Raw genomic sequence first — 17,768 nt, 5'->3', positions numbered from 1 at the left:
AAGGCAGAGGCAGGGGTATCGATAAATAGAAAGCGAGTTTTACATGAAAGCAAAGAATTTGAAGGTGAATTCGTTAAATTAGACTTTCGCTCGGGAATATAAAGACAAAAGTCTGCGGCCTCAACCCGGGCAGGCTGAGGCCTGGGACATCTCCGTCATCGAGAATCCGAAGACTCCCCGGTTTTGGTTCGTTCTCATGCCGACAAGACCTTTATATTGAGATGCAAACAGCTGACCCGCATTTGACATACAACTAGATGAACCCAGAGAAATGCATATGGTATCCATCCATTTTTTCGTAGATTCTCCCAGCACTTCCGTACGCCCAATTCCTCCACACAACTCCCCAGAAAAGCTTTTCTTCTTTACTTGAGGGGAATGAAACGGGAAGAGTGGGTGGCACCGATACCGGGACGACCGTGCTTGACGGGCTTGCTGTGCGGTTGTTAGACGCGCGATGACGCGGAGAGAAGATGTAGGAGGTACGTACTATGTGATGGAGAATTCACCGAGGTAGTGACCAACCATCTCGGGCTTGACCTCGATCTGGTTGAACTCCTTACCGGAGTAGATACCGACGACGGAGCCGATCATCTCGGGGACGATGATCATGTCACGGAGGTGGGTCTTGACGAGGTCGGGCTTCTCGTTGGGCTTGGCCTCCTGCTTGGCCTTGCGGAGCTTCTTGATGAGGCCCATGGGCTTGCGCTTCAGACCGCGGTTGAAGCGTCTGCGGGCACGAGCGTGAACGACATCACGGAGCTGCTCGGAGGAGAGGTCGAGGAGCCTATGAGGTAATCGAAGTCAGATTCCATCCTGCAATCTGTAGGTCGAATCCAACATCCTGAGCCTTCGCATCGTAACCGAGTATGTCGCAGAGAAGTCGTGTAGATGAAAGCGCGTGTATCACTCGGTTCAAATCGCAGGCCCAGGAGGGATCGATAGGATTCTTTCATTCAGTGGCACATACTGGTCGAGGTCAATACCGCGGTAGGAGAACTTGCGGAACTGTCTCTTCTTCTTGATCTCTGTTCGTGAGATTAGACGTCAGCGGCCTGGTCTATTTCACTTTGCGTCGTATTCCTCATGTGGTGCCCGAAAAATGCCAATCCTGATCGTCCGCCCATCAAATCGGATCCACCACCAATCTTCATATCCATATTCGTCGCATGTCCGCTCCATTTGCATATCCAAGGTGTGTTTTTATATCGGATTCGACTCGGGATAAGGAAAGAAAGGGGGTGAATGGGTTATTTCGAGTTGAACGTACCGGCAGCCTCCTCGGCGTTCTGCAAGTGAAAAGTCAGTCATTAGTCCCCTTGCCACTGGGCAAGACTTTTGAAGTGATATAGGAGTACTCACGTAGTGCTCGTCGGCCATTTTTGCGGGTGTTCCTCTCAAGGTCGCTTTTCGAACGTGACTCGAAAAGCGAAGGGAATATAGGTTGTCGTGTCGTGTCGATGAACGTTCCTCGGGCGTCTCTTGTGCCTCTACGCTGCGGTCGGGAGGTGGGCTGGCGGCTCGTCTAAGCGACTAGCCTAGGGTTGCGACCCTACAGTCGCGCTAGTCCATTTCTAGCACCCATCATAGGGCCGACCGCCTTCGATTGCCCTAGATTCTGGTATGGGGTAGATTTTAGTAACTTATGTACTACTCCGTATGTAATCATGTACTGTAGCCATAGCCGCTGCGGATCTTTATCAGATTATTGAGGTTGCATTCAAAAAGTCCCAGCCGGACCTGCTTTCAGCGCCAATCTTGCAGTAGGCCGATTATGGCATTTCGAAGATTTACTAATACTCAGGGTACTATCATGCGATGTAGCAAGCCGTACAGTCTACACGCAAATTACTAGTCTATGCTTAGATCTCGAGAGACAAAGGCAAAAAATCGGGAGGTCAGAGAATCTATATTGGCTGCTAAAAGCTTTTCTCAGCTTACTTATGCAAGATTCGTAGCTGCGTCAGACAAGTCCGACACATCCATGCTTGGCCAGACCATTGGGCAAATTTCCTCCCAAGACTGTAAACAAACGCCAGATTCCCTTTCCCCGACCCGTTACGCTTTTCTCGATATTCGGTGGAGGCGAGACGCTTAGTCGAAAAGACCGAAGCCCATGTCCTCATCGGACTCCTCCTTCTCCTCCTCCTTCTCCTCAGCGGGGGCGTCACCGCCGGCAGCAGCGCCACCAGCAGCAGCGGGGGCGGCAGCACCGCCAGCACCGCCGGAGGGAACGGAGGCGAGCTTGGTAGCACCCTCAGCGATCAGCTATAGTTGTTGTTAGTGCCATGTTCCTCGTGTAGCCTTTTTGATCTCAAGGCGCCAAACTAACCTCCTGGAGGTCCTTGCCCTCGAGCTCAGAGATGAGCTTGGTGAGGCGCTCCTCATCGGCATCGATACCGACGGAGGAGAGGACGGACTTGATGTCCTCAGCGGAGGGGCTGGCGTTGCCAGCAAGGGACAGAAGGAGGTAGGCTGCGAGGTGCTTCATTTTGAATCTGGACCAAAGGTTTTTGCGTTAGCACACTTTCAATCTCGAGAAGATGCGCTGAGGTTGTTCAACAGGAAATCAATTGGCGCGCAGAATATAAACGTACAGATATTTCTTGGATAAATCCGAACACGAGAATCAATCGATTTAACCGCGAAGTTGGGCGGAGACTGAAACGTCGGGCTGGGGGGTTAGCGATGGAGTGGACGAAGGAAGAAGAAGTCGGAATGGGATCGTCTAAAATCGAGAAAAGTGCGTTGCGGCTGGTGGAGTGTGGCGCGTGGGTATGCGTGCTAGTTTCGGCTAAGCGAGCAGCTGTGGCGCATCCCCCAGTGTTGCTGCCTTGGGTGTCAAAAATCCGAGGGTCGATGCGACGGTCACGTGGCTCGTTTGCTTCTAGAAGATAGGATGGCGACTGACTTCTTGCACCATCTTTGCCCGGCGGCCTTAGCCAAACGACCTCGTGGTGCTTTTAAACGGTAGCAGTCACAGTACGCACTGGCTGCATCATTTCGCTCCTTTTCTCGAGACCCATGTCGTGCCTGAGATCTTGAAGAGTGGCATCTTCCGGCTTGGAACTCTATCGAATCTTTAAAGTGGCTCCGCAACGAAGTCATGAAGTTACCCCGTCATACTAACCACCGACGGTGAAGCCCTCTTTGTTCGCATCCCTGCCTGAATTCTCAACACGATTCAGTTCAACTTACGCCACTCTCACCCACTATCATCATGAGTGTATTACAACCCGTCTCTTACTAGATCTAATGGAGTTTTACTGATGACCATTCCAGTTTCTCGACTCAGTTCTCTCGTCCATCGAGACGGGCAAACCGTCTCCAATACCCCCAACCTCGTCTACCGTATCACCACCTGTCACTTCCTCTACCGTCAGAACCGAAGTACGCAAGACCAGCCTTGGACCACGGAATATCCCCGTAATTACAGAACGCAAAACCCCTATGCAGGGAATCAAGCGCAAAGCCGACGAGCCGCTGCCTCGCTCCATGAAACCAGCGCCCCCAGCGCCCTCAGCGCCCATAAGGCCAGCCGTTACCAAATCCACTATACCTGCAGCTGGTAAAGCACGTCCTAGTGCCGCCACAGCAACCGTGGCGTCCGCCTCCAACAGTCGTTCATCAACCCCCCAGAGGACAGCACAGGTGTCCTCAAAACCACCTCCGAAAGGCTCTTATGCCGACCTCATGGCCAAGGCTAAGGCATTACAAGAAAAGACACCGACACAGGTCGGTATGTTCAAGCATCAGGCTGCAGCTAAGGAGAAGCTTAGCAAGGTGGAGCGAAAAAAGCGGGTAGTGGAAGCTCAGACCAAAGAGAAAGATGGCCGGTTGGCTAAGAAGCCCGGCGCTACTGTCAACGCAGCTGGAAGTGCCAAAGCTAGTGGTACGAAGCCCGTGAGGAAGCGGGAGCCGGAAGAGCTTGCCTACAAAGGCACTTCAAGACCAACGCCCCGTCCTGCGCAACCCGAGTATCGGGGAACGGCGGGCTTGCCTGCCAAACGGAACCCTAGCGACCTCAAGGCTCAGACCAGAGGGAAGCGTTCCAGAATGGATGAATACTTGGGTACTGACGAGGAGGACGAGGGTGATTATGCTGACGACTACGATGACTACGATTCCGGGTCCTCAGATATGGAAGCTGGCTACGATGATGTGGAGGAAGAAGAAGCCGCTGCACTCGCAGCCGCCAGACGGGAGGATGAGCGGGAGTTGGCGGCTGAACAGGCAGCCAAACTGGCGAAGATGGAACGCCTCAAGAAGCTCAGTGCGCTGGCTGCGCGACGGTAATGCGGTAGCCCCATACGTCGGGCGAATCAAGATGAACTGCTTTTGGTATCCCTACACTTACTTACGTGGACCAACCCTGTCTCTCTATCATTTTCCTATGTATTTTGTGAATTTTCTGGAAACGGAGCATCAGCGAGGAATACCCCGAGGGTGCATTACAATTGACGTTGCTGATTTCATTGATTTCCCGTGTCTTTGACTTCTTTTTGAGTTGTTTCGATGAGCATCAGCGAGCATCAAGGTGGTGTCGATAGATGGAGTGTTGAATCGTCTTCCTTCGAGTCACATATTTTTATCGCAACATTCTATATATATTATACAATTGTGGGAGCATGGCTGTTGTACTGCAAGACCTGAACAGCAATAGAAATCGAACCATTACCAGCATTATCGTCATTGTTGACCAAGAAAATTAATGGACTGCCCTCGCATTCCCGGACCGGATTCTTCTTATCATTAATCAGCCCCACCTGCAGGCGGTGACATCACTTCTATTCCCCCCTCCAACGCTGTCTCTTAAAGCCCGGTCAGCTCACCACGCATTCCACAGTACAGTAACTGCTTCCCGATATATTAAAATCACTATCAAGTGTGCCTCAGTAATTGAGTCACTCAACACAATTGATCATCACCGCAATGGAGTCTGTCCATCATGTATCGACCTCCTCCAAAGTCCTGCTTAAAAAGGCGCGCAAGATGGTGCCGCCCATGCTGGAGCAGTTTCACAAAGGTATGAGCCTCGCAGTCCTTGCGTTGTGCATGAATCCCTGACTGACAAGCCATCAAGGACAGCATGGACGCGTTGCAGTCATCGGGGGATCTTTAGAGTACGTTTCCTCATGGACCAGGGATATCGGACTGCAGCTGATTGAGTCGATGGTTATAGTTACACAGGCGCACCGTACTTTTCCTCGATGGCATCGGCGAGACTAGGTATATACCCTCTGAAAATTGCATCTGCTCATACTTTTCTAAGGCTGACATATTGCTGCAGGATGTGATATGGTAAGCTACTTTAGTCCACCCCATCTACTGCGTGCATGAGATTCCATGTGTCTGACCAATCACAAAAGAGCCATGTCATTTGTGATAAATCAGCAGCCACCGTAAGTAATCACTCGTGTCAATCCACCTTTGCAGGTTGGGGAAAACTCACCTTGTCGGTTTGTCTAGGTCATCAAAACCTACTCCCCGAACCTCATGGTTCACCCTATCCTGCCAAGCAGCGCTACAGTCAAAAACCCTGAGACAATCGATGCACCATCACTCGCTAGCCCAATCATCGCCATGCTTTCTCGGCTGCACTGCCTGGTGATCGGACCGGGATTGGGTCGCGACGGCGTCACCCTCAAGGTTGTCATCGAGGTGATGAAGGAAGCCCGGTCCCGCTCGATTCCCTTTGTCCTAGACGCAGATGGTCTACTCCTCGTCACCGAGGATCCAGATCTAGTCCGTGGCTACAAAGAATGCATTCTGACGCCCAATGTGAACGAGTTTAGTCGGCTGGCCAAGGCTTTGGGGATCGATGTGCCGAGTCTCGCTGAGATCAACGCTAAGGCTGACGGTGCTGACAAAACAAATGAGGAGACCAAGGCCTGTGAGCAGCTGTCCAACGCACTTGGTGGCGTGACCATTATCCAAAAGGGTCCCCATGATGTTATCTCCAACGGCATCACAAGTATCATCTCTGATATCCAGGGAGGCTTGAAGCGCAGTGGAGGACAAGGCGATACGCTGACGGGCTCCTTGGGTACACTGTTAGCCTGGAGAGCAGCCTACCATGACGGACTCTGGGACTCGGGAGAGAAAGACAATGCCAAGGAAGCGCAGACCAAGGAAGAAATTCGAGCGGAGCTTGAGTCAGAGGACAAGCGGATGTCTCCTTGCACGACTCTGCTTTTGGCCGCGTTTGCTGGTAGCTCAATTACTCGAGAATGCTCTCGAAGGGCTTTTCTGGCCAAGGGCCGGAGTATGCAGGCCAGTGACTTGACGGACGAGGTCCACGAGAGCTTCCTCAAGCTGATTGGCGAGCCCGAAGCGTCGAAGATGCGCCTGTAGAGGGCGTCCAGGCTCATCAGAGGACTGTATAGATAGTTGACCGCAGGTCGTCCGTCCAGCGGTTTGGCCATGTCATGACATCATGAATCTCAGAATTATGGACCCTTGGCACATCTTTTGTCTATAAATACATGCCGCATCTGATTGGTAGTTACAGTAGAGTGACATCTGCGACAAGGCTCGTATCTGGGGCAAGGCTGAATCCATAACCCGTCCAAATCCGGGGTATATGCGCGATTGACTTTTTTTAATCGCCTGAGACACGGGAGCACAAACTTTAGTTCAACATGTCAATGGATGGTGTCTGTCTTCCTCTTCTTGGCTGTGTGCTTGCTTTAGCTGAGGACGGGGTCGTACAACAGCATATCGTCTCTGCCTACAAGCCCCCAAACCAAGTTCGCAGATAGCATACATGCGAACTGTGACACTAGATCGCAAATCTCTAGTTGGGAATCTTCATATCTAGTTGACTCCAGGATATTGGTCCAAAGCAGTAATTACGGGCCATTCTGTCACTGTTATGCTGTTGTGAAGCAGCAGAAGTCTACTTATTTCCGATAATCTGAGACACTGGTCTCAGAACGTGTCTGTAATGGACTTGAATTGACGCTAAGGCTTCGTGGTGCAGATGATCGACGTCAAACCGCCATCAACATGACTTGGTCCTTCTACTGTATCATGGTATCACCTCAAGGATAGAGTTCCATAACGAGTCCTTGTTGATGACAGAACCTCAACCCAAGGGTCTTTGAAGACGAGGCTCTTTAGACTGCTAATGGAACTTCGGAGGCTTCATTCCGTAATGAGTTGCACGAACTTGTCAGAGATAGACCTGCCCGGATCAAAGTAGGAAGTTTTTTGCGCCTGGGCTATACTCATCTTAACTCTGGCACTTGTACTCAGCAATTAACTACTGTAATGAACAACTCACAAGGTTTCTAACCCTCTCCATAGCCCGCATCAGATTGAGAATCAATGCTGTCTAGACTGAGCAAGGCCCTTAGATACCGCATCACCTGATGCGGATCGCATTCCCACATGAACTTATTCAGTGTTGTCTCGAACCTACGTGAGATTGGAGAACAAAAGTGTCAGCACAAAGGAACAGGGAAGACCCCATCTCTGTCAGTCGTCAACCTCGTATTCAGGACGGCTATCCGCGTTGCCGGACCTCTGCCGCCTCCATCAACCGACATCGTCCATAGGATCCTGTCTCAGACGAACCGCTTTCAGCATTGACAAACACGTTTCCCCCTGGGCTATTCGCGCTCGGGGAGGTCCAGTACTTCAAGCAACAACCAAGCCTCCAAGCGATACGAGCTACACCGGAAATAGCAACACAGTGCTCAGTTCAAAGTATCCGTGACTTACCGATGTCATGCCATGGCTATCGTATGCCTTGCATCAACATGGCAGTGTCCACCGTAGTTCCTCGCTGGCGCAGCGGACCCATCATTGAACCCTTGTTCAACATCAGAAAGTCCGACCTATATAAATCCCCTCCCTCGAAGAGATCCGGCACTCAAAAACATCATTACTATCAGCAAAGCATCACCTGGCAGTCATTGACCCTCAGAAAGATATCATCACCATCCCTCCGTCCTTTCCTCCTAGTACATCAGATCATTATATTAATTAATCTCCCATATTCATCTCAACCCATCATCATCATTATGCATACACCCTCCCTCCTCCTACTAGCCACCACCTCCTCTCTGGCCCTCCTCGCCACAGCAGGCCCAACAGGCGTGCCTACTGCTGCACCTGCTGTTCCCGCGGCTCCCACCTGCGGGACCTGCAACCCGCTCTCCGGCCAGAACAACTGCGACGTGACCACCTCGTGCATCAACACCGGCACTCGCTTCCATTGTGCCTGCCGCGCGGGCTACAAGGCCTCGCAGAACAATAATGACGTTACTAAGCAGTTCCGCCTTGCTATGCCCAACTTCCAGTTCCTAGTCTTCGTCCCTGAGTTCACCCAGTGCAATACGCTGTGCAACAACCCCTATGGGGCCGGCCCGCAGCTCTGCTCGGAGGTGCCGATTCAGAATTCTTGTCCGGTTTAGGTTCGGCGGGGAGGGTTGGAAGGGCTGTCTGTTCTGGTTTGATCAGCGGTGGGTGGGGGGCGGGGGTGATGATGTTTTGGGGAGAGCTGTTCAGAAATGATTGTTGTAGATATTTGCCTGTTATTCCAGGAATGGAGCTGGTGGAGTTGAGGTGGTAAGGGCAATGGGGAATGAATCAGTTTTGGTACTTGACTCTGTTTTTGGATACAATGTGCAGTTGGAGAAGCGTGGTCGGTAATGTGCCTTCCTTGGTAGATATAGCATCATATGACTACGCATCAGCGATTGTGCAGGTGTGGAAGTCGTCGATCGTAGGAAACACATGTTTGAGCGAGGGCGTGACCAGTTCTACGGCTGGCCGATCAGTACAGTGCGACAAGGCAAGAAGTATCAGTCTAGAATTTAGTTTGTGATTCAGATGCTGCCTCATCGTAGATTGCTCAACTATTATTTATGGGTAACCCAACATTTTCGGAACATAGTCTTGTACGCCAAAAACACCAATCCAGTTTCTAGCCACCAACCCTCAAGCACAGCATATCTCCCATACACGCAAGAATTGACCAACCAAAAGCAGATTGCAGCAGAATCGAGTCCCGAAAAACTTTCCCAACTTGTTTCAACCGTATCACCTCTTCTGCTGCATCGCTCAAGCATCCGTGGCATCGACGAAAAGCAGACGGCTGCCGCCACCCAGAACTTGCCAGACCTAGAGATAGTCATTAATATACCCATTGCCATAACCATAGGACCCAAGGTGGAACTTACATTGTAGTTTTCATACTCGGCCACAGCCATTTCGAGCTGATCCTCAGTGAAGCCCTTGGCAAGCACCCGCTCGCGAATACGTCTCATGCTGAGTTCACCCTCCTCACCATCGCCGATTGCCGCAGCACCACTTTCCCACATACTGCGGATAAGGTGATAAATCTTGCTGCTGGGACTCTGGTCCAAACCAGATTGACCATCCTTGGACAAGGAGTCCTTGCTGACCTGGATCAGACGCAGCGCCTCGTCGACATCCTCAATAACGACGTCGTCGCTAAAACGCAAACGAGCTAGAGCCTGCGAAAGCCGCACAACACCCAAAAGGGTACGGGGGGTGACATGGGAGAATTGCTTCCGCTCGTCTTCGTCCTTCTTCTGCTGTTTCCTCAATCTCACGTACGCGCCAACCATGTAGTCGGAGACAGAAGATGGCACCACAGGCCGGTAGGTCCGTGCCTTGGCAATGTACTGACGGACTTCATGGGGGGTAAACATGACACCTGCATCCTCAGTTTCGGGGTGCTTGTTGTGCATATGGACATATGTGACATGGTTTGCAAGTTCTTCGTCTGCATCCGGTGAAGGGGTATCAAGGATCAAGAACATCACATCAAAACGAGAGAGCAGTGCAGCTGGCAGATTGATGTTCTCAACGGGAGACACCCGTGGGTTGTATCGGCCATAAAGCGGGTTAGCTGCGGCAAGGATAGATGTTCGGGCATTGAGTGTGGTTGTGATTCCTGCCTTGGAGATGGAGATAGTCTGTTGTTCCATAACTTCGTGAATAGCAGTCCGGTCTGAGTCGTCCATCTTATCGAACTCATCAATGCAGCAAATACCATTGTCGGCAAGGACCAGTGCTCCTCCCTCCAGGACCATTTCGTCGGTTACAGGATCTCTCATGACCGCAGCCGTAAGACCAACACCACTGCTACCACGACCGGTGGTATAGACACCTCTCGGAGCAACCTTAGCAATGTATTTCAGCAATTGAGACTTGGCAACACCAGGGTCACCCATCAGGCAAATGTTGATGTCGCCACGAATATGCATGCCGTCGCCCATCTCTTTTGTCACACCACCAATGAGTAGCAATAGCAGTGCCTTCTTGACGTCAAGATGACCGTAGATCTCCGGTGCGATAGATCGCGACAAGTATTCGTACATGTTGCCAGACTTCTGATGCTGCTCAATCTTGCGAAGGGTGCGACTATCCATGGCCGTGTCTTGGTAGGACTTCTTGTGTTGCGTGATATGTTGTGCTTCCAAGTAGGTATCGGTCAACAGACCGGCACGGATGGCCCTGAACCCAGTGTAGGGGATCGGAAGAAAGATACCCGCAATATCAACAACATCTCCAGGGTTCAGCTGGCGAGTAAGGCTTCCATGACAGTGGACGGTCATTGTACGCGGAATGTGGCCCACAGGCACCTGATCTGCCATCTCTTGGATCTTGACTTCTTGGAATGGAACGAATTTCGAGGCACGTGTGGAAAGAAAGAGCTGGCCCTTTGACTGATTTGTTTGGCATTCAGACGACTTGCATTCTGTCATGGGAAGGAATTGCTTGGTGGTGACTGGCTGGAACACTTCACTTCCGCAGCGGTCGCAAGTATAAGCGTTGATCTCCACAGCAGGCTTGACGTCTGAGACACGGGTCGTTATACCGCGGACTGTAATCAGGCTACCAATATGTTCTGCTCGCACATTCCGCACTGCAATAGCTTTGGATTGGCGATCAGTGCTCGATCCGGAGGGCGTGACTGGCTTGAAGTTGACCGTATAACGACGGGTCAATTCAGGGGGGAAGATTGAGTCGGCAGCCTCTGCGTCTGCATTGGCCTCTGCCGCCATGAGCATGGCTTCATTCCGCTTTTCACGCTGCGACATGATCACATCGAGCACATCGTCCTTGAAACTGCAAAAGAATTAGTGAGGCAACAAGGCAAACAACTTTGGCCTGGCATACGTAATGTCCCTGCTTTCCTTCGGCATGAGGTTGTCAATTGCTCGTGAGAAAAGCTCGATATAGTGGTGAGTGTTCTTTTGTACACTTTCTACCAGACGCAGGTCTGTATCATCAGGGAGAGATTTTTCATACTGTTCGAACGTTAGACATGCCTCGGCTGCCGCGTTTGAGTTAAGCGCTTACAGTAGCCAAGTCGTCCAGTTCAATCAGAATATTCGTGCGCTCCCGGTCAGCAACATCCTGCAACAGCTGCATATATTTGAGCTTCGGCTCTCGTCGTCTGCGGCCAGGCCGCTGTGCGCCATCCTCGACATCATCCATGAAATCATATTCGTCGCTTGTGCCATCCTCCTCAAGGTTGAGATCTTCAATCGCTTCGGTCGCGGCAGATTCGGACGCCGATTCAAAGCTCTTGAAATGTTTCAGGAAGTCTTTGAAGCCCTCCAATTGCGCCTCATAATCGACGTGAACATTGTAGGCTAGAAGAGACATGATGCGACAACGGCACTGGCCAAGTTCTATCGTTTCGGTAACTGGCACAATGAGGCAGGTAGTGGCTTGTCAAATTCGCATGCACCGTTGTGGTGGTGATGGTGAAAAGAAGGCGGGCGGTTGCTGTGGTGGTTGTCTTGGCAGCTCTCGTCGCTGGGGCCCGTCGCTTGAACACTAGACCAAACTCGGTCTTAATAGCCAAAGACACGTCGCGACGCGTCTTCTCGTGTCTTTTGTTCTCCGGAACCTGCTAGTCCTAATTTGCTCTAGTGGAGGAGCACGTGTATCGGAGCGGATTAAGCCTCGGCCCGATTGTTCAGGGCGGGCCGGCCTCGGCGACCGGCGAGCTTGCGGAGTCAATGAGCGATGGAGTCCGGGGTTGATGTCGCGCACTTGTCACTTCCATGTTGTACATGTCCATCCCAACTTCACTCCTCTCTCTCCCCTCTCCCCGCTCACAAACCCTTACTGCTGCTCTTTAGCGCGCAACCATGGCGCCTAGGAAGCCCTCTACCACTGCCGAAATCTCACTGGTGCCGTTGAAGAACTGTCTGGTTAACCTCCCGCCGTCGCTTGTTGCACTGCTGGTCAATGCCAACACGGTAAGCTATCTCCTCTCGCTGCGAGCTATTCATACAACCCTTGAACCTGACGCTGAGCTCCACAGGCTGCTCAGAATGTGATTGTCGAGCTTCAATACCGGCCAGCTGCTGGGAAGGCTAATAGCAACCTCACGCATCGCTCATGCTACTTAGGCTGGACGGGCATGCCCAGCAAGCGCAAGCTTGCCCCTGTTGTCGGGAGGGATGGTATTAACAGCAGCTCCACTGCTAGAGAACAGGAAATCTCTACTGTCGAGTTAGATACAACCTTCGGCAAAGTTCTCGGCCTGGCGGATGGACAGAAGGTAAACGTGCTGTCAGCTTTGTCGATTCTTGTGGTTCTAATGATCCATTAGGTTGGCATATACATTCACCTTGATCCGCCGGTAGCCCATACCATTAATATCGAGCCTTTGACACCAGAAGACTGGGAGAGTATGATTAGACTCCATGGCCTACATCAATCTCACATCACATCCGATGCCCTCGCTGACTTCGAATCCGCTATCACACAGTCATCGAGCTCCACGCTACGTTTTTAGAGCTTAATCTCTTATCGCAAATCCGCGCTCTACCCAATCCTGCACATACTCCGACTCAGTCCGAACACATGCACCCGCTTGCACTACATCTGTCTCCGACCTCAACCGCGAATATTATTATCACCTCGATGACACCCGCGCCCCCAACCGCCTCGCCTTTCGCGAAAATAGCACCAGATGCGGAAGTAATCGTTGCTCCAAAAACCCGACCAAAGGTCCACAGAAGTGCTCGCGGTGATAATCGGAGCATCGCGGGCAGCAGCCGGAAAAGCGTGGGTGGACGAAGTAGCGGAAGCACAGTGCGGCCAAAAAGCAGCCGCTTAGATCCCACAAGCAGAGGATCACTCTTCTTCAGAGGAATCGACCGTCAGCTTTCTGAGCAGTTCTTCGACGAGGAGGATGAGGCAGATGCGAACGATGGGTTTCGTGTCTGGGTAGACCCTGAGATGCTCGCGACAAACGAGCTTCGCGGAGCCACCTGGGCTTGCGTTTCAATCGTACGGCCATCCGGTCTGAAAGCCCCGCTGGATCCTCAGCAACAAATGGACCAGGCAGAGCAGAGAACGAACGAATCCGGAACCCCTGCAACCAAGTTAGTGGCCAAACTGATTCCCTGGATTGACGCTCCGGACACTCAGCATGTTGCCATCTCCTCCTTATTATGTACTACGCTGAGCGCTGAGGGCATTGTAGGCGGCATTGTTCGCGTGGAGGCGGCCCCTCCACCGCTGCAGCGCGCCGCAGTGAAGACCATCAAAGTGTACCCATTCATGGCTGACGCTTCGAAGAGAAAGGATGGGTTGAAATTCGGATCCGACACTGCGGCGGCAAGAGATTCCTTGGCTGAGCGCATCAAACTCATATATGGTGGCTCTGGATTGAATGAAGGGCTACTAGCGGGACCACTGACAGATGGTATGATTGTGCCAAGCGCGGACTCCAAAACCACGGGCACTTCGTTTGATGGTGCTATTCTTCGTTTCGATCCTCCCTGGAAAGGTGGCTCGGATACTGCTAAGCCAGGAATCGGATGGCTCGTCGGCTCTGAAGCCAAGCTGCCACTTGAAGTACAAGCCGAAATAGCACGTCCAGCGGAGCCGGACTCGTCCGCTGATCCCTCCGACGAGGTTATCCCGGCCACTGTCCCTGAACTCGTCGGGATTGACAAGGTCATATCGCAAGCATTGGACAACTTGACTAAGTCTTCTTCCGTTCTACTCACTGGTAGCATTGGTTCTGGCAAGACCTCATTGAGTCATCTTCTGGCCCACCGCGTCCGAAGAGACTATTTGTTCAATGTCAAATATTTCTCCTGTCGGAAGCTCGTCACAGATGAAACTCGGATATCGAACATCAAGGAGACCCTGAATCGTCTTTTCATGGCTGCGTCTTGGTGTGCTCGACTGGGAGGGCAGTCGGTCGTGATTTTGGACGATCTCGATAAGTTGTGTCCTGTGGAAACGGAATTACAGGTGGGCGGTGACAATGGTCGAAGTCGGCAAAATAGCGAAGTGATATGCTCCATGGTCCGCGACTACTGTTCGATGAATTCTTCTGTGGTGCTACTGGCAACTGCGCAATCAAAGGAGTCCCTGAATAATGTCATTATTGGAGGTCATGTTGTTAGGGAAATCATACATTTGAGGGCTCCTGATAAGGAAGGACGGCGCAAGGTGCTCGAGCAACTCACAATGCAGGACAGAGACTCCTTTCCCCAGGCTAATGGTCACGCACGAAATGCCAGTACCTCAACTCACGATTCGTGGCTTGACCCTTCTAATGTTGGAAGTCGACCGAGTTCCGCGGGGGCGGATGGCTTTGTTCTCGGACGAAATGTGGACTTTCTGGAATTAGCTGGCAAGACGGATGGGTTCATGCCCGGGGATCTAGTTTTGCTGTTGTCTCGTGCCCGTAATGAGGCTCTAATCCGATCTGTTCAGAATTCCCTGTCTTCGTCGAAAACGATCGTCCTTGGTGCGGACGATTTCGACAACGCGATCAAGGGTTTTACCCCTGCCGCGCTACGCAATGTGACGCTCACCTCATCTACTACAACATTCTCCGCCATCGGTGGCTTAACGGAGACTCGAAAGATGCTCTTGGAGACTTTACAATACCCCACTAAGTATGCGCCCATTTTCGCACAGTGCCCTCTTCGTCTGAGATCGGGCCTGCTACTTTACGGATATCCCGGTTGTGGAAAGACTCTTCTTGCCAGCGCGGTCGCAGGCGAGTGTGGTCTCAATTTCATAAGTGTGAAAGGTCCGGAGATCCTCAACAAATACATTGGTGCCAGTGAGAAGAGTGTTCGGGATCTTTTCGAACGAGCCCAGGCTGCCCGACCTTGTATTCTTTTCTTCGACGAGTTCGACAGTATTGCCCCGAAGCGTGGCCACGACTCCACTGGAGTCACTGACCGTGTTGTGAATCAGCTCCTCACACAGATGGACGGTGCAGAGGGTCTCTCAGGGGTATATGTTCTGGCAGCCACTTCCAGGCCTGACCTGATCGATCCCGCCTTGCTGCGACCAGGTCGCCTTGACAAGTCTCTGATTTGCGATATGCCTAATTACTCGGACCGACTTGACATTATCCGTGCTGTGAGCAAGAAGCTCAATATGAGCGAGGATGTGATCTCCCGGCTGGATGAGGTTGCCTCCCGCACTGAGGGCTTCTCGGGTGCTGACCTGCAAGCCGTCGTCTACAACGCCCACCTCGAGGCCGTTCATGACGCTCTTGGCGATCGCTCCGCGAGCGACACGGACGCAACAAAAAATGGCACTGCCAAAGCATCCTCCGCAGGCGCCAGCGGCTCCACCAGCAAATCATTCATCCAATTTCTTTATTCTGCGTCTGAACAGCACGCGGGATCGGTGTCAATGCCTCCGCCTGCCGTTGTTGCCTCGAAATTAGAAGCAATGAAGAGCGCTCGGCGTCGCCAACGACAGCAGGAGCAAGGAGCAGTCAGCGCACCGGCGTGGGCTCCTAACGGGCCTTCACAGGAAGAAGCGCGCGAGGAAATCATTGTTCAGTGGGAGCACATGGAGCGATCGCTGAAGACAACGCGCAGCTCCTTGAGTGATGCTGAACGGAGGCGCTTGGAAGCCATTTACCGTGAATTCATTTTCGGGAGAAACGGAGAGATGCCGACTGGCGAGGGTGGACGAGAGATAGGAGGTCGCACCAGCTTGATGTGATGACGACTTGTCGTTGCAGAAGCTGCAGAAGGAGTTTCATGAATGTATTTACGGCTACATCAATGTATATACGAGGGTTGTCGCCCGGCAGTTACAGCCCATCACCATGAAAAGAATATGAACGCGCCCGGGTTCGAACCCCCGCCAATATGAGGACCGCAATGTAGCCTAGAAACCCCGCACCTCAAAATAGAAGTCTGTAAAAGTAACAAAAAAAACTGGTAGCTTCTCTTTGATTGAGCGTGTCATCCTTAGTGCAGGGGCCATGCTAATCTTCTCTGTATCGTTTCAAATTGACCAAATGCCCGAAGGCAACAAGAACTGTTCTCGGCGGGCTATATAGACAAAACGGCAACAATGCGTGCCTCCCATTGGTGGGTAAGCGAGGGCTCCCGCTCACTGCCGGCGGTCTGTGAACACTGAAATTTCGAGCAGAGATGGCATGGCACGGCTGCGCGTAGGAGATGATGGCCCCCTCGGCCACCAAAGAAGGACCTCTAGGCTCTCAGAGGGCCAGCAATGAGTTCATATCCTTTGCTCATATTGTGTCCGATAATGTATATCCATGGCAGCCACTACAGGCATCGCGTGAAGAGTCAGTGCGGTAGAGGCGGCAACACTTTTTGCGCCAGAATGTTCGTGTCGCAGACAGGAAGAAGAAAGAGGTCAAGAGACTCATGAAGAGCCAAGTTACTCCGGAGTCTCTGGGGCTAACTAGCCAATTGAGCCCTAGAAAAACAGATTCCCAACTACCACGGGTTCCATTTTCTCAGTACACTCGACCTTGGCGGTGGGGCCCGTAGGAGCTAAGCCGAACACAAGTGCTGGCCGCTCGACCGTTTGAACTGCTCCATGCTTGCCTGCTGTAATTCCTGTTGACGGTCCAATGGACTGGCTCAGTAAATTGATCTGCGATAGCTCAGACAGCACCAATGTCGGCGATATCATGGTCACTACCTGGTCTCCGGCTTCCTCTCTTGTGAAGGCTACTTCGAGCTGTGGACTGTCTACTAAATTCTTTATAATTTCGAGGTATCAGGGCGGAGCAGGTTATCTTCTCTTTGACTTTTTTTGAGGAAACACTATAACTCTAGCTGACACTTCTTTACAGGGGTTGCACAGCATTGCACAGTGGGTGAAATGCTCAATCTCAACTCTGGCTTCTGTCTTGCTGCATCCGAATCCTGAGTTCATGCTATAGTCTTTGCGATTGTGCTCGATGTACTCCGTGAGTGCTCTTAATGCTCGGCTAGTGGTTAAGCATGTTGTTTCTCTGTTGCAAGATTCATGTGAGTCTTTTCCCGTGTAGCTAGTGGGGTTCCGGCCTTGGACACAACCACAGGAGATACTGGACTACTCTTTGTGGTCCTGGTCATCCTCTATCTCACCTTTGAGTGTATGCCGGTGACCATCGTTCTTCTTTTTGGAACAAGCAACTCAAGTCCCGTGCAAGCAACTTGTTCGAGCTGCCGAGCTACATGAGACAGTCTCGATGTAACCATCGTCACACCAAGCTTGATCCAGTCGTCTCTCATGACGGCCACCGCGTCATTGTTGCTGTGAGAGCACTTTCGAAAATCTTGATCGATGGATCTCACAGATCTTAAGTTCAAGCCAGATGTCACATGTTCGGTTTTATTCTTGGTAAATTAATCTTGTGCAGGAATCTGTGTCGCACCTCGTTGTCAAGAAGTATATCCTGACGCACGCATAGGGGAAAAGTTTGAGAGGTATACAAGTTGAAGTATGCCAGCAACTTGGAAAATGCACACGTACGG

General features: G+C 51.7%; 7 protein-coding genes across 7 annotated transcripts; 4 read left to right on the top strand and 3 right to left on the bottom strand.

Moving 5' to 3' along the window:
• Positions 1-57: 57 nt before the first annotated feature.
• On the bottom strand, positions 58-1,420 carry BP01DRAFT_354797 (40S ribosomal protein uS19). The gene is made up of 5 exons (XM_025574528.1): positions 1,363-1,420; positions 1,271-1,289; positions 971-1,028; positions 491-787; positions 58-435 (listed from the first exon to the last, which is right to left on the bottom strand). Exons 1-5 carry the CDS (start codon positions 1,378-1,380, stop codon positions 366-368), a joined length of 462 nt encoding a protein of 153 aa, XP_025433572.1. The 5' UTR covers positions 1,381-1,420; the 3' UTR covers positions 58-365.
• A 674-nt stretch (positions 1,421-2,094) lies between these two features.
• Positions 2,095-2,685, bottom strand: aspf8 (ribosomal protein P2; the record flags this gene model as incomplete). The annotated part of the gene is made up of 2 exons (XM_025579058.1): positions 2,333-2,685; positions 2,095-2,268 (listed from the first exon to the last, which is right to left on the bottom strand). Exons 1-2 carry the CDS (start codon positions 2,489-2,491, stop codon positions 2,095-2,097), a joined length of 333 nt encoding a protein of 110 aa, XP_025433571.1. The 5' UTR covers positions 2,492-2,685.
• A 245-nt stretch (positions 2,686-2,930) lies between these two features.
• BP01DRAFT_390112 (uncharacterized protein) lies at positions 2,931-4,678 on the top strand. Its single transcript, XM_025577970.1, has 2 exons — positions 2,931-3,226; positions 3,283-4,678. Exons 1-2 carry the CDS (start codon positions 3,221-3,223, stop codon positions 4,294-4,296), a joined length of 1,020 nt encoding a protein of 339 aa, XP_025433570.1. The 5' UTR covers positions 2,931-3,220; the 3' UTR covers positions 4,297-4,678.
• A 133-nt stretch (positions 4,679-4,811) lies between these two features.
• On the top strand, positions 4,812-6,464 carry BP01DRAFT_354795 (ATP-dependent (S)-NAD(P)H-hydrate dehydratase). Its single transcript, XM_025574527.1, has 6 exons — positions 4,812-5,026; positions 5,084-5,123; positions 5,183-5,229; positions 5,291-5,301; positions 5,370-5,402; positions 5,470-6,464. Exons 1-6 carry the CDS (start codon positions 4,933-4,935, stop codon positions 6,352-6,354), a joined length of 1,110 nt encoding a protein of 369 aa, XP_025433569.1. The 5' UTR covers positions 4,812-4,932; the 3' UTR covers positions 6,355-6,464.
• Positions 6,465-8,027: 1,563 nt separating this feature from the next.
• Positions 8,028-8,420, top strand: BP01DRAFT_380793 (putative adhesin; the record flags this gene model as incomplete). The annotated part of the gene is made up of 1 exon (XM_025577247.1): positions 8,028-8,420. One exon carries the CDS (start codon positions 8,028-8,030, stop codon positions 8,418-8,420), a length of 393 nt encoding a protein of 130 aa, XP_025433568.1.
• A 423-nt stretch (positions 8,421-8,843) lies between these two features.
• BP01DRAFT_336322 (DNA replication licensing factor MCM7) lies at positions 8,844-11,747 on the bottom strand. Its single transcript, XM_025573233.1, has 4 exons — positions 11,341-11,747; positions 11,158-11,288; positions 9,189-11,106; positions 8,844-9,129 (listed from the first exon to the last, which is right to left on the bottom strand). Exons 1-4 carry the CDS (start codon positions 11,647-11,649, stop codon positions 9,070-9,072), a joined length of 2,418 nt encoding a protein of 805 aa, XP_025433567.1. The 5' UTR covers positions 11,650-11,747; the 3' UTR covers positions 8,844-9,069.
• Positions 11,748-12,035: 288 nt separating this feature from the next.
• pex1 (AAA family ATPase peroxin 1) lies at positions 12,036-16,250 on the top strand. The gene is made up of 4 exons (XM_025571130.1): positions 12,036-12,251; positions 12,317-12,556; positions 12,608-12,686; positions 12,767-16,250. The coding sequence occupies exons 1-4, from the start codon at positions 12,141-12,143 to the stop codon at positions 15,988-15,990; spliced, it is 3,654 nt and encodes a 1,217-aa protein (XP_025433566.1). The 5' UTR covers positions 12,036-12,140; the 3' UTR covers positions 15,991-16,250.
• Positions 16,251-17,768: the final 1,518 nt, after the last annotated feature.

This window comes from Aspergillus saccharolyticus (genome assembly GCF_003184585.1).
Source record: "Aspergillus saccharolyticus JOP 1030-1 unplaced genomic scaffold BP01scaffold_7, whole genome shotgun sequence".
In the NCBI taxonomy this organism is placed as follows: Eukaryota; Fungi; Ascomycota; class Eurotiomycetes; order Eurotiales; family Aspergillaceae; genus Aspergillus; species Aspergillus saccharolyticus.
This window is presented reverse-complemented; position numbering and strand designations above follow the sequence as displayed.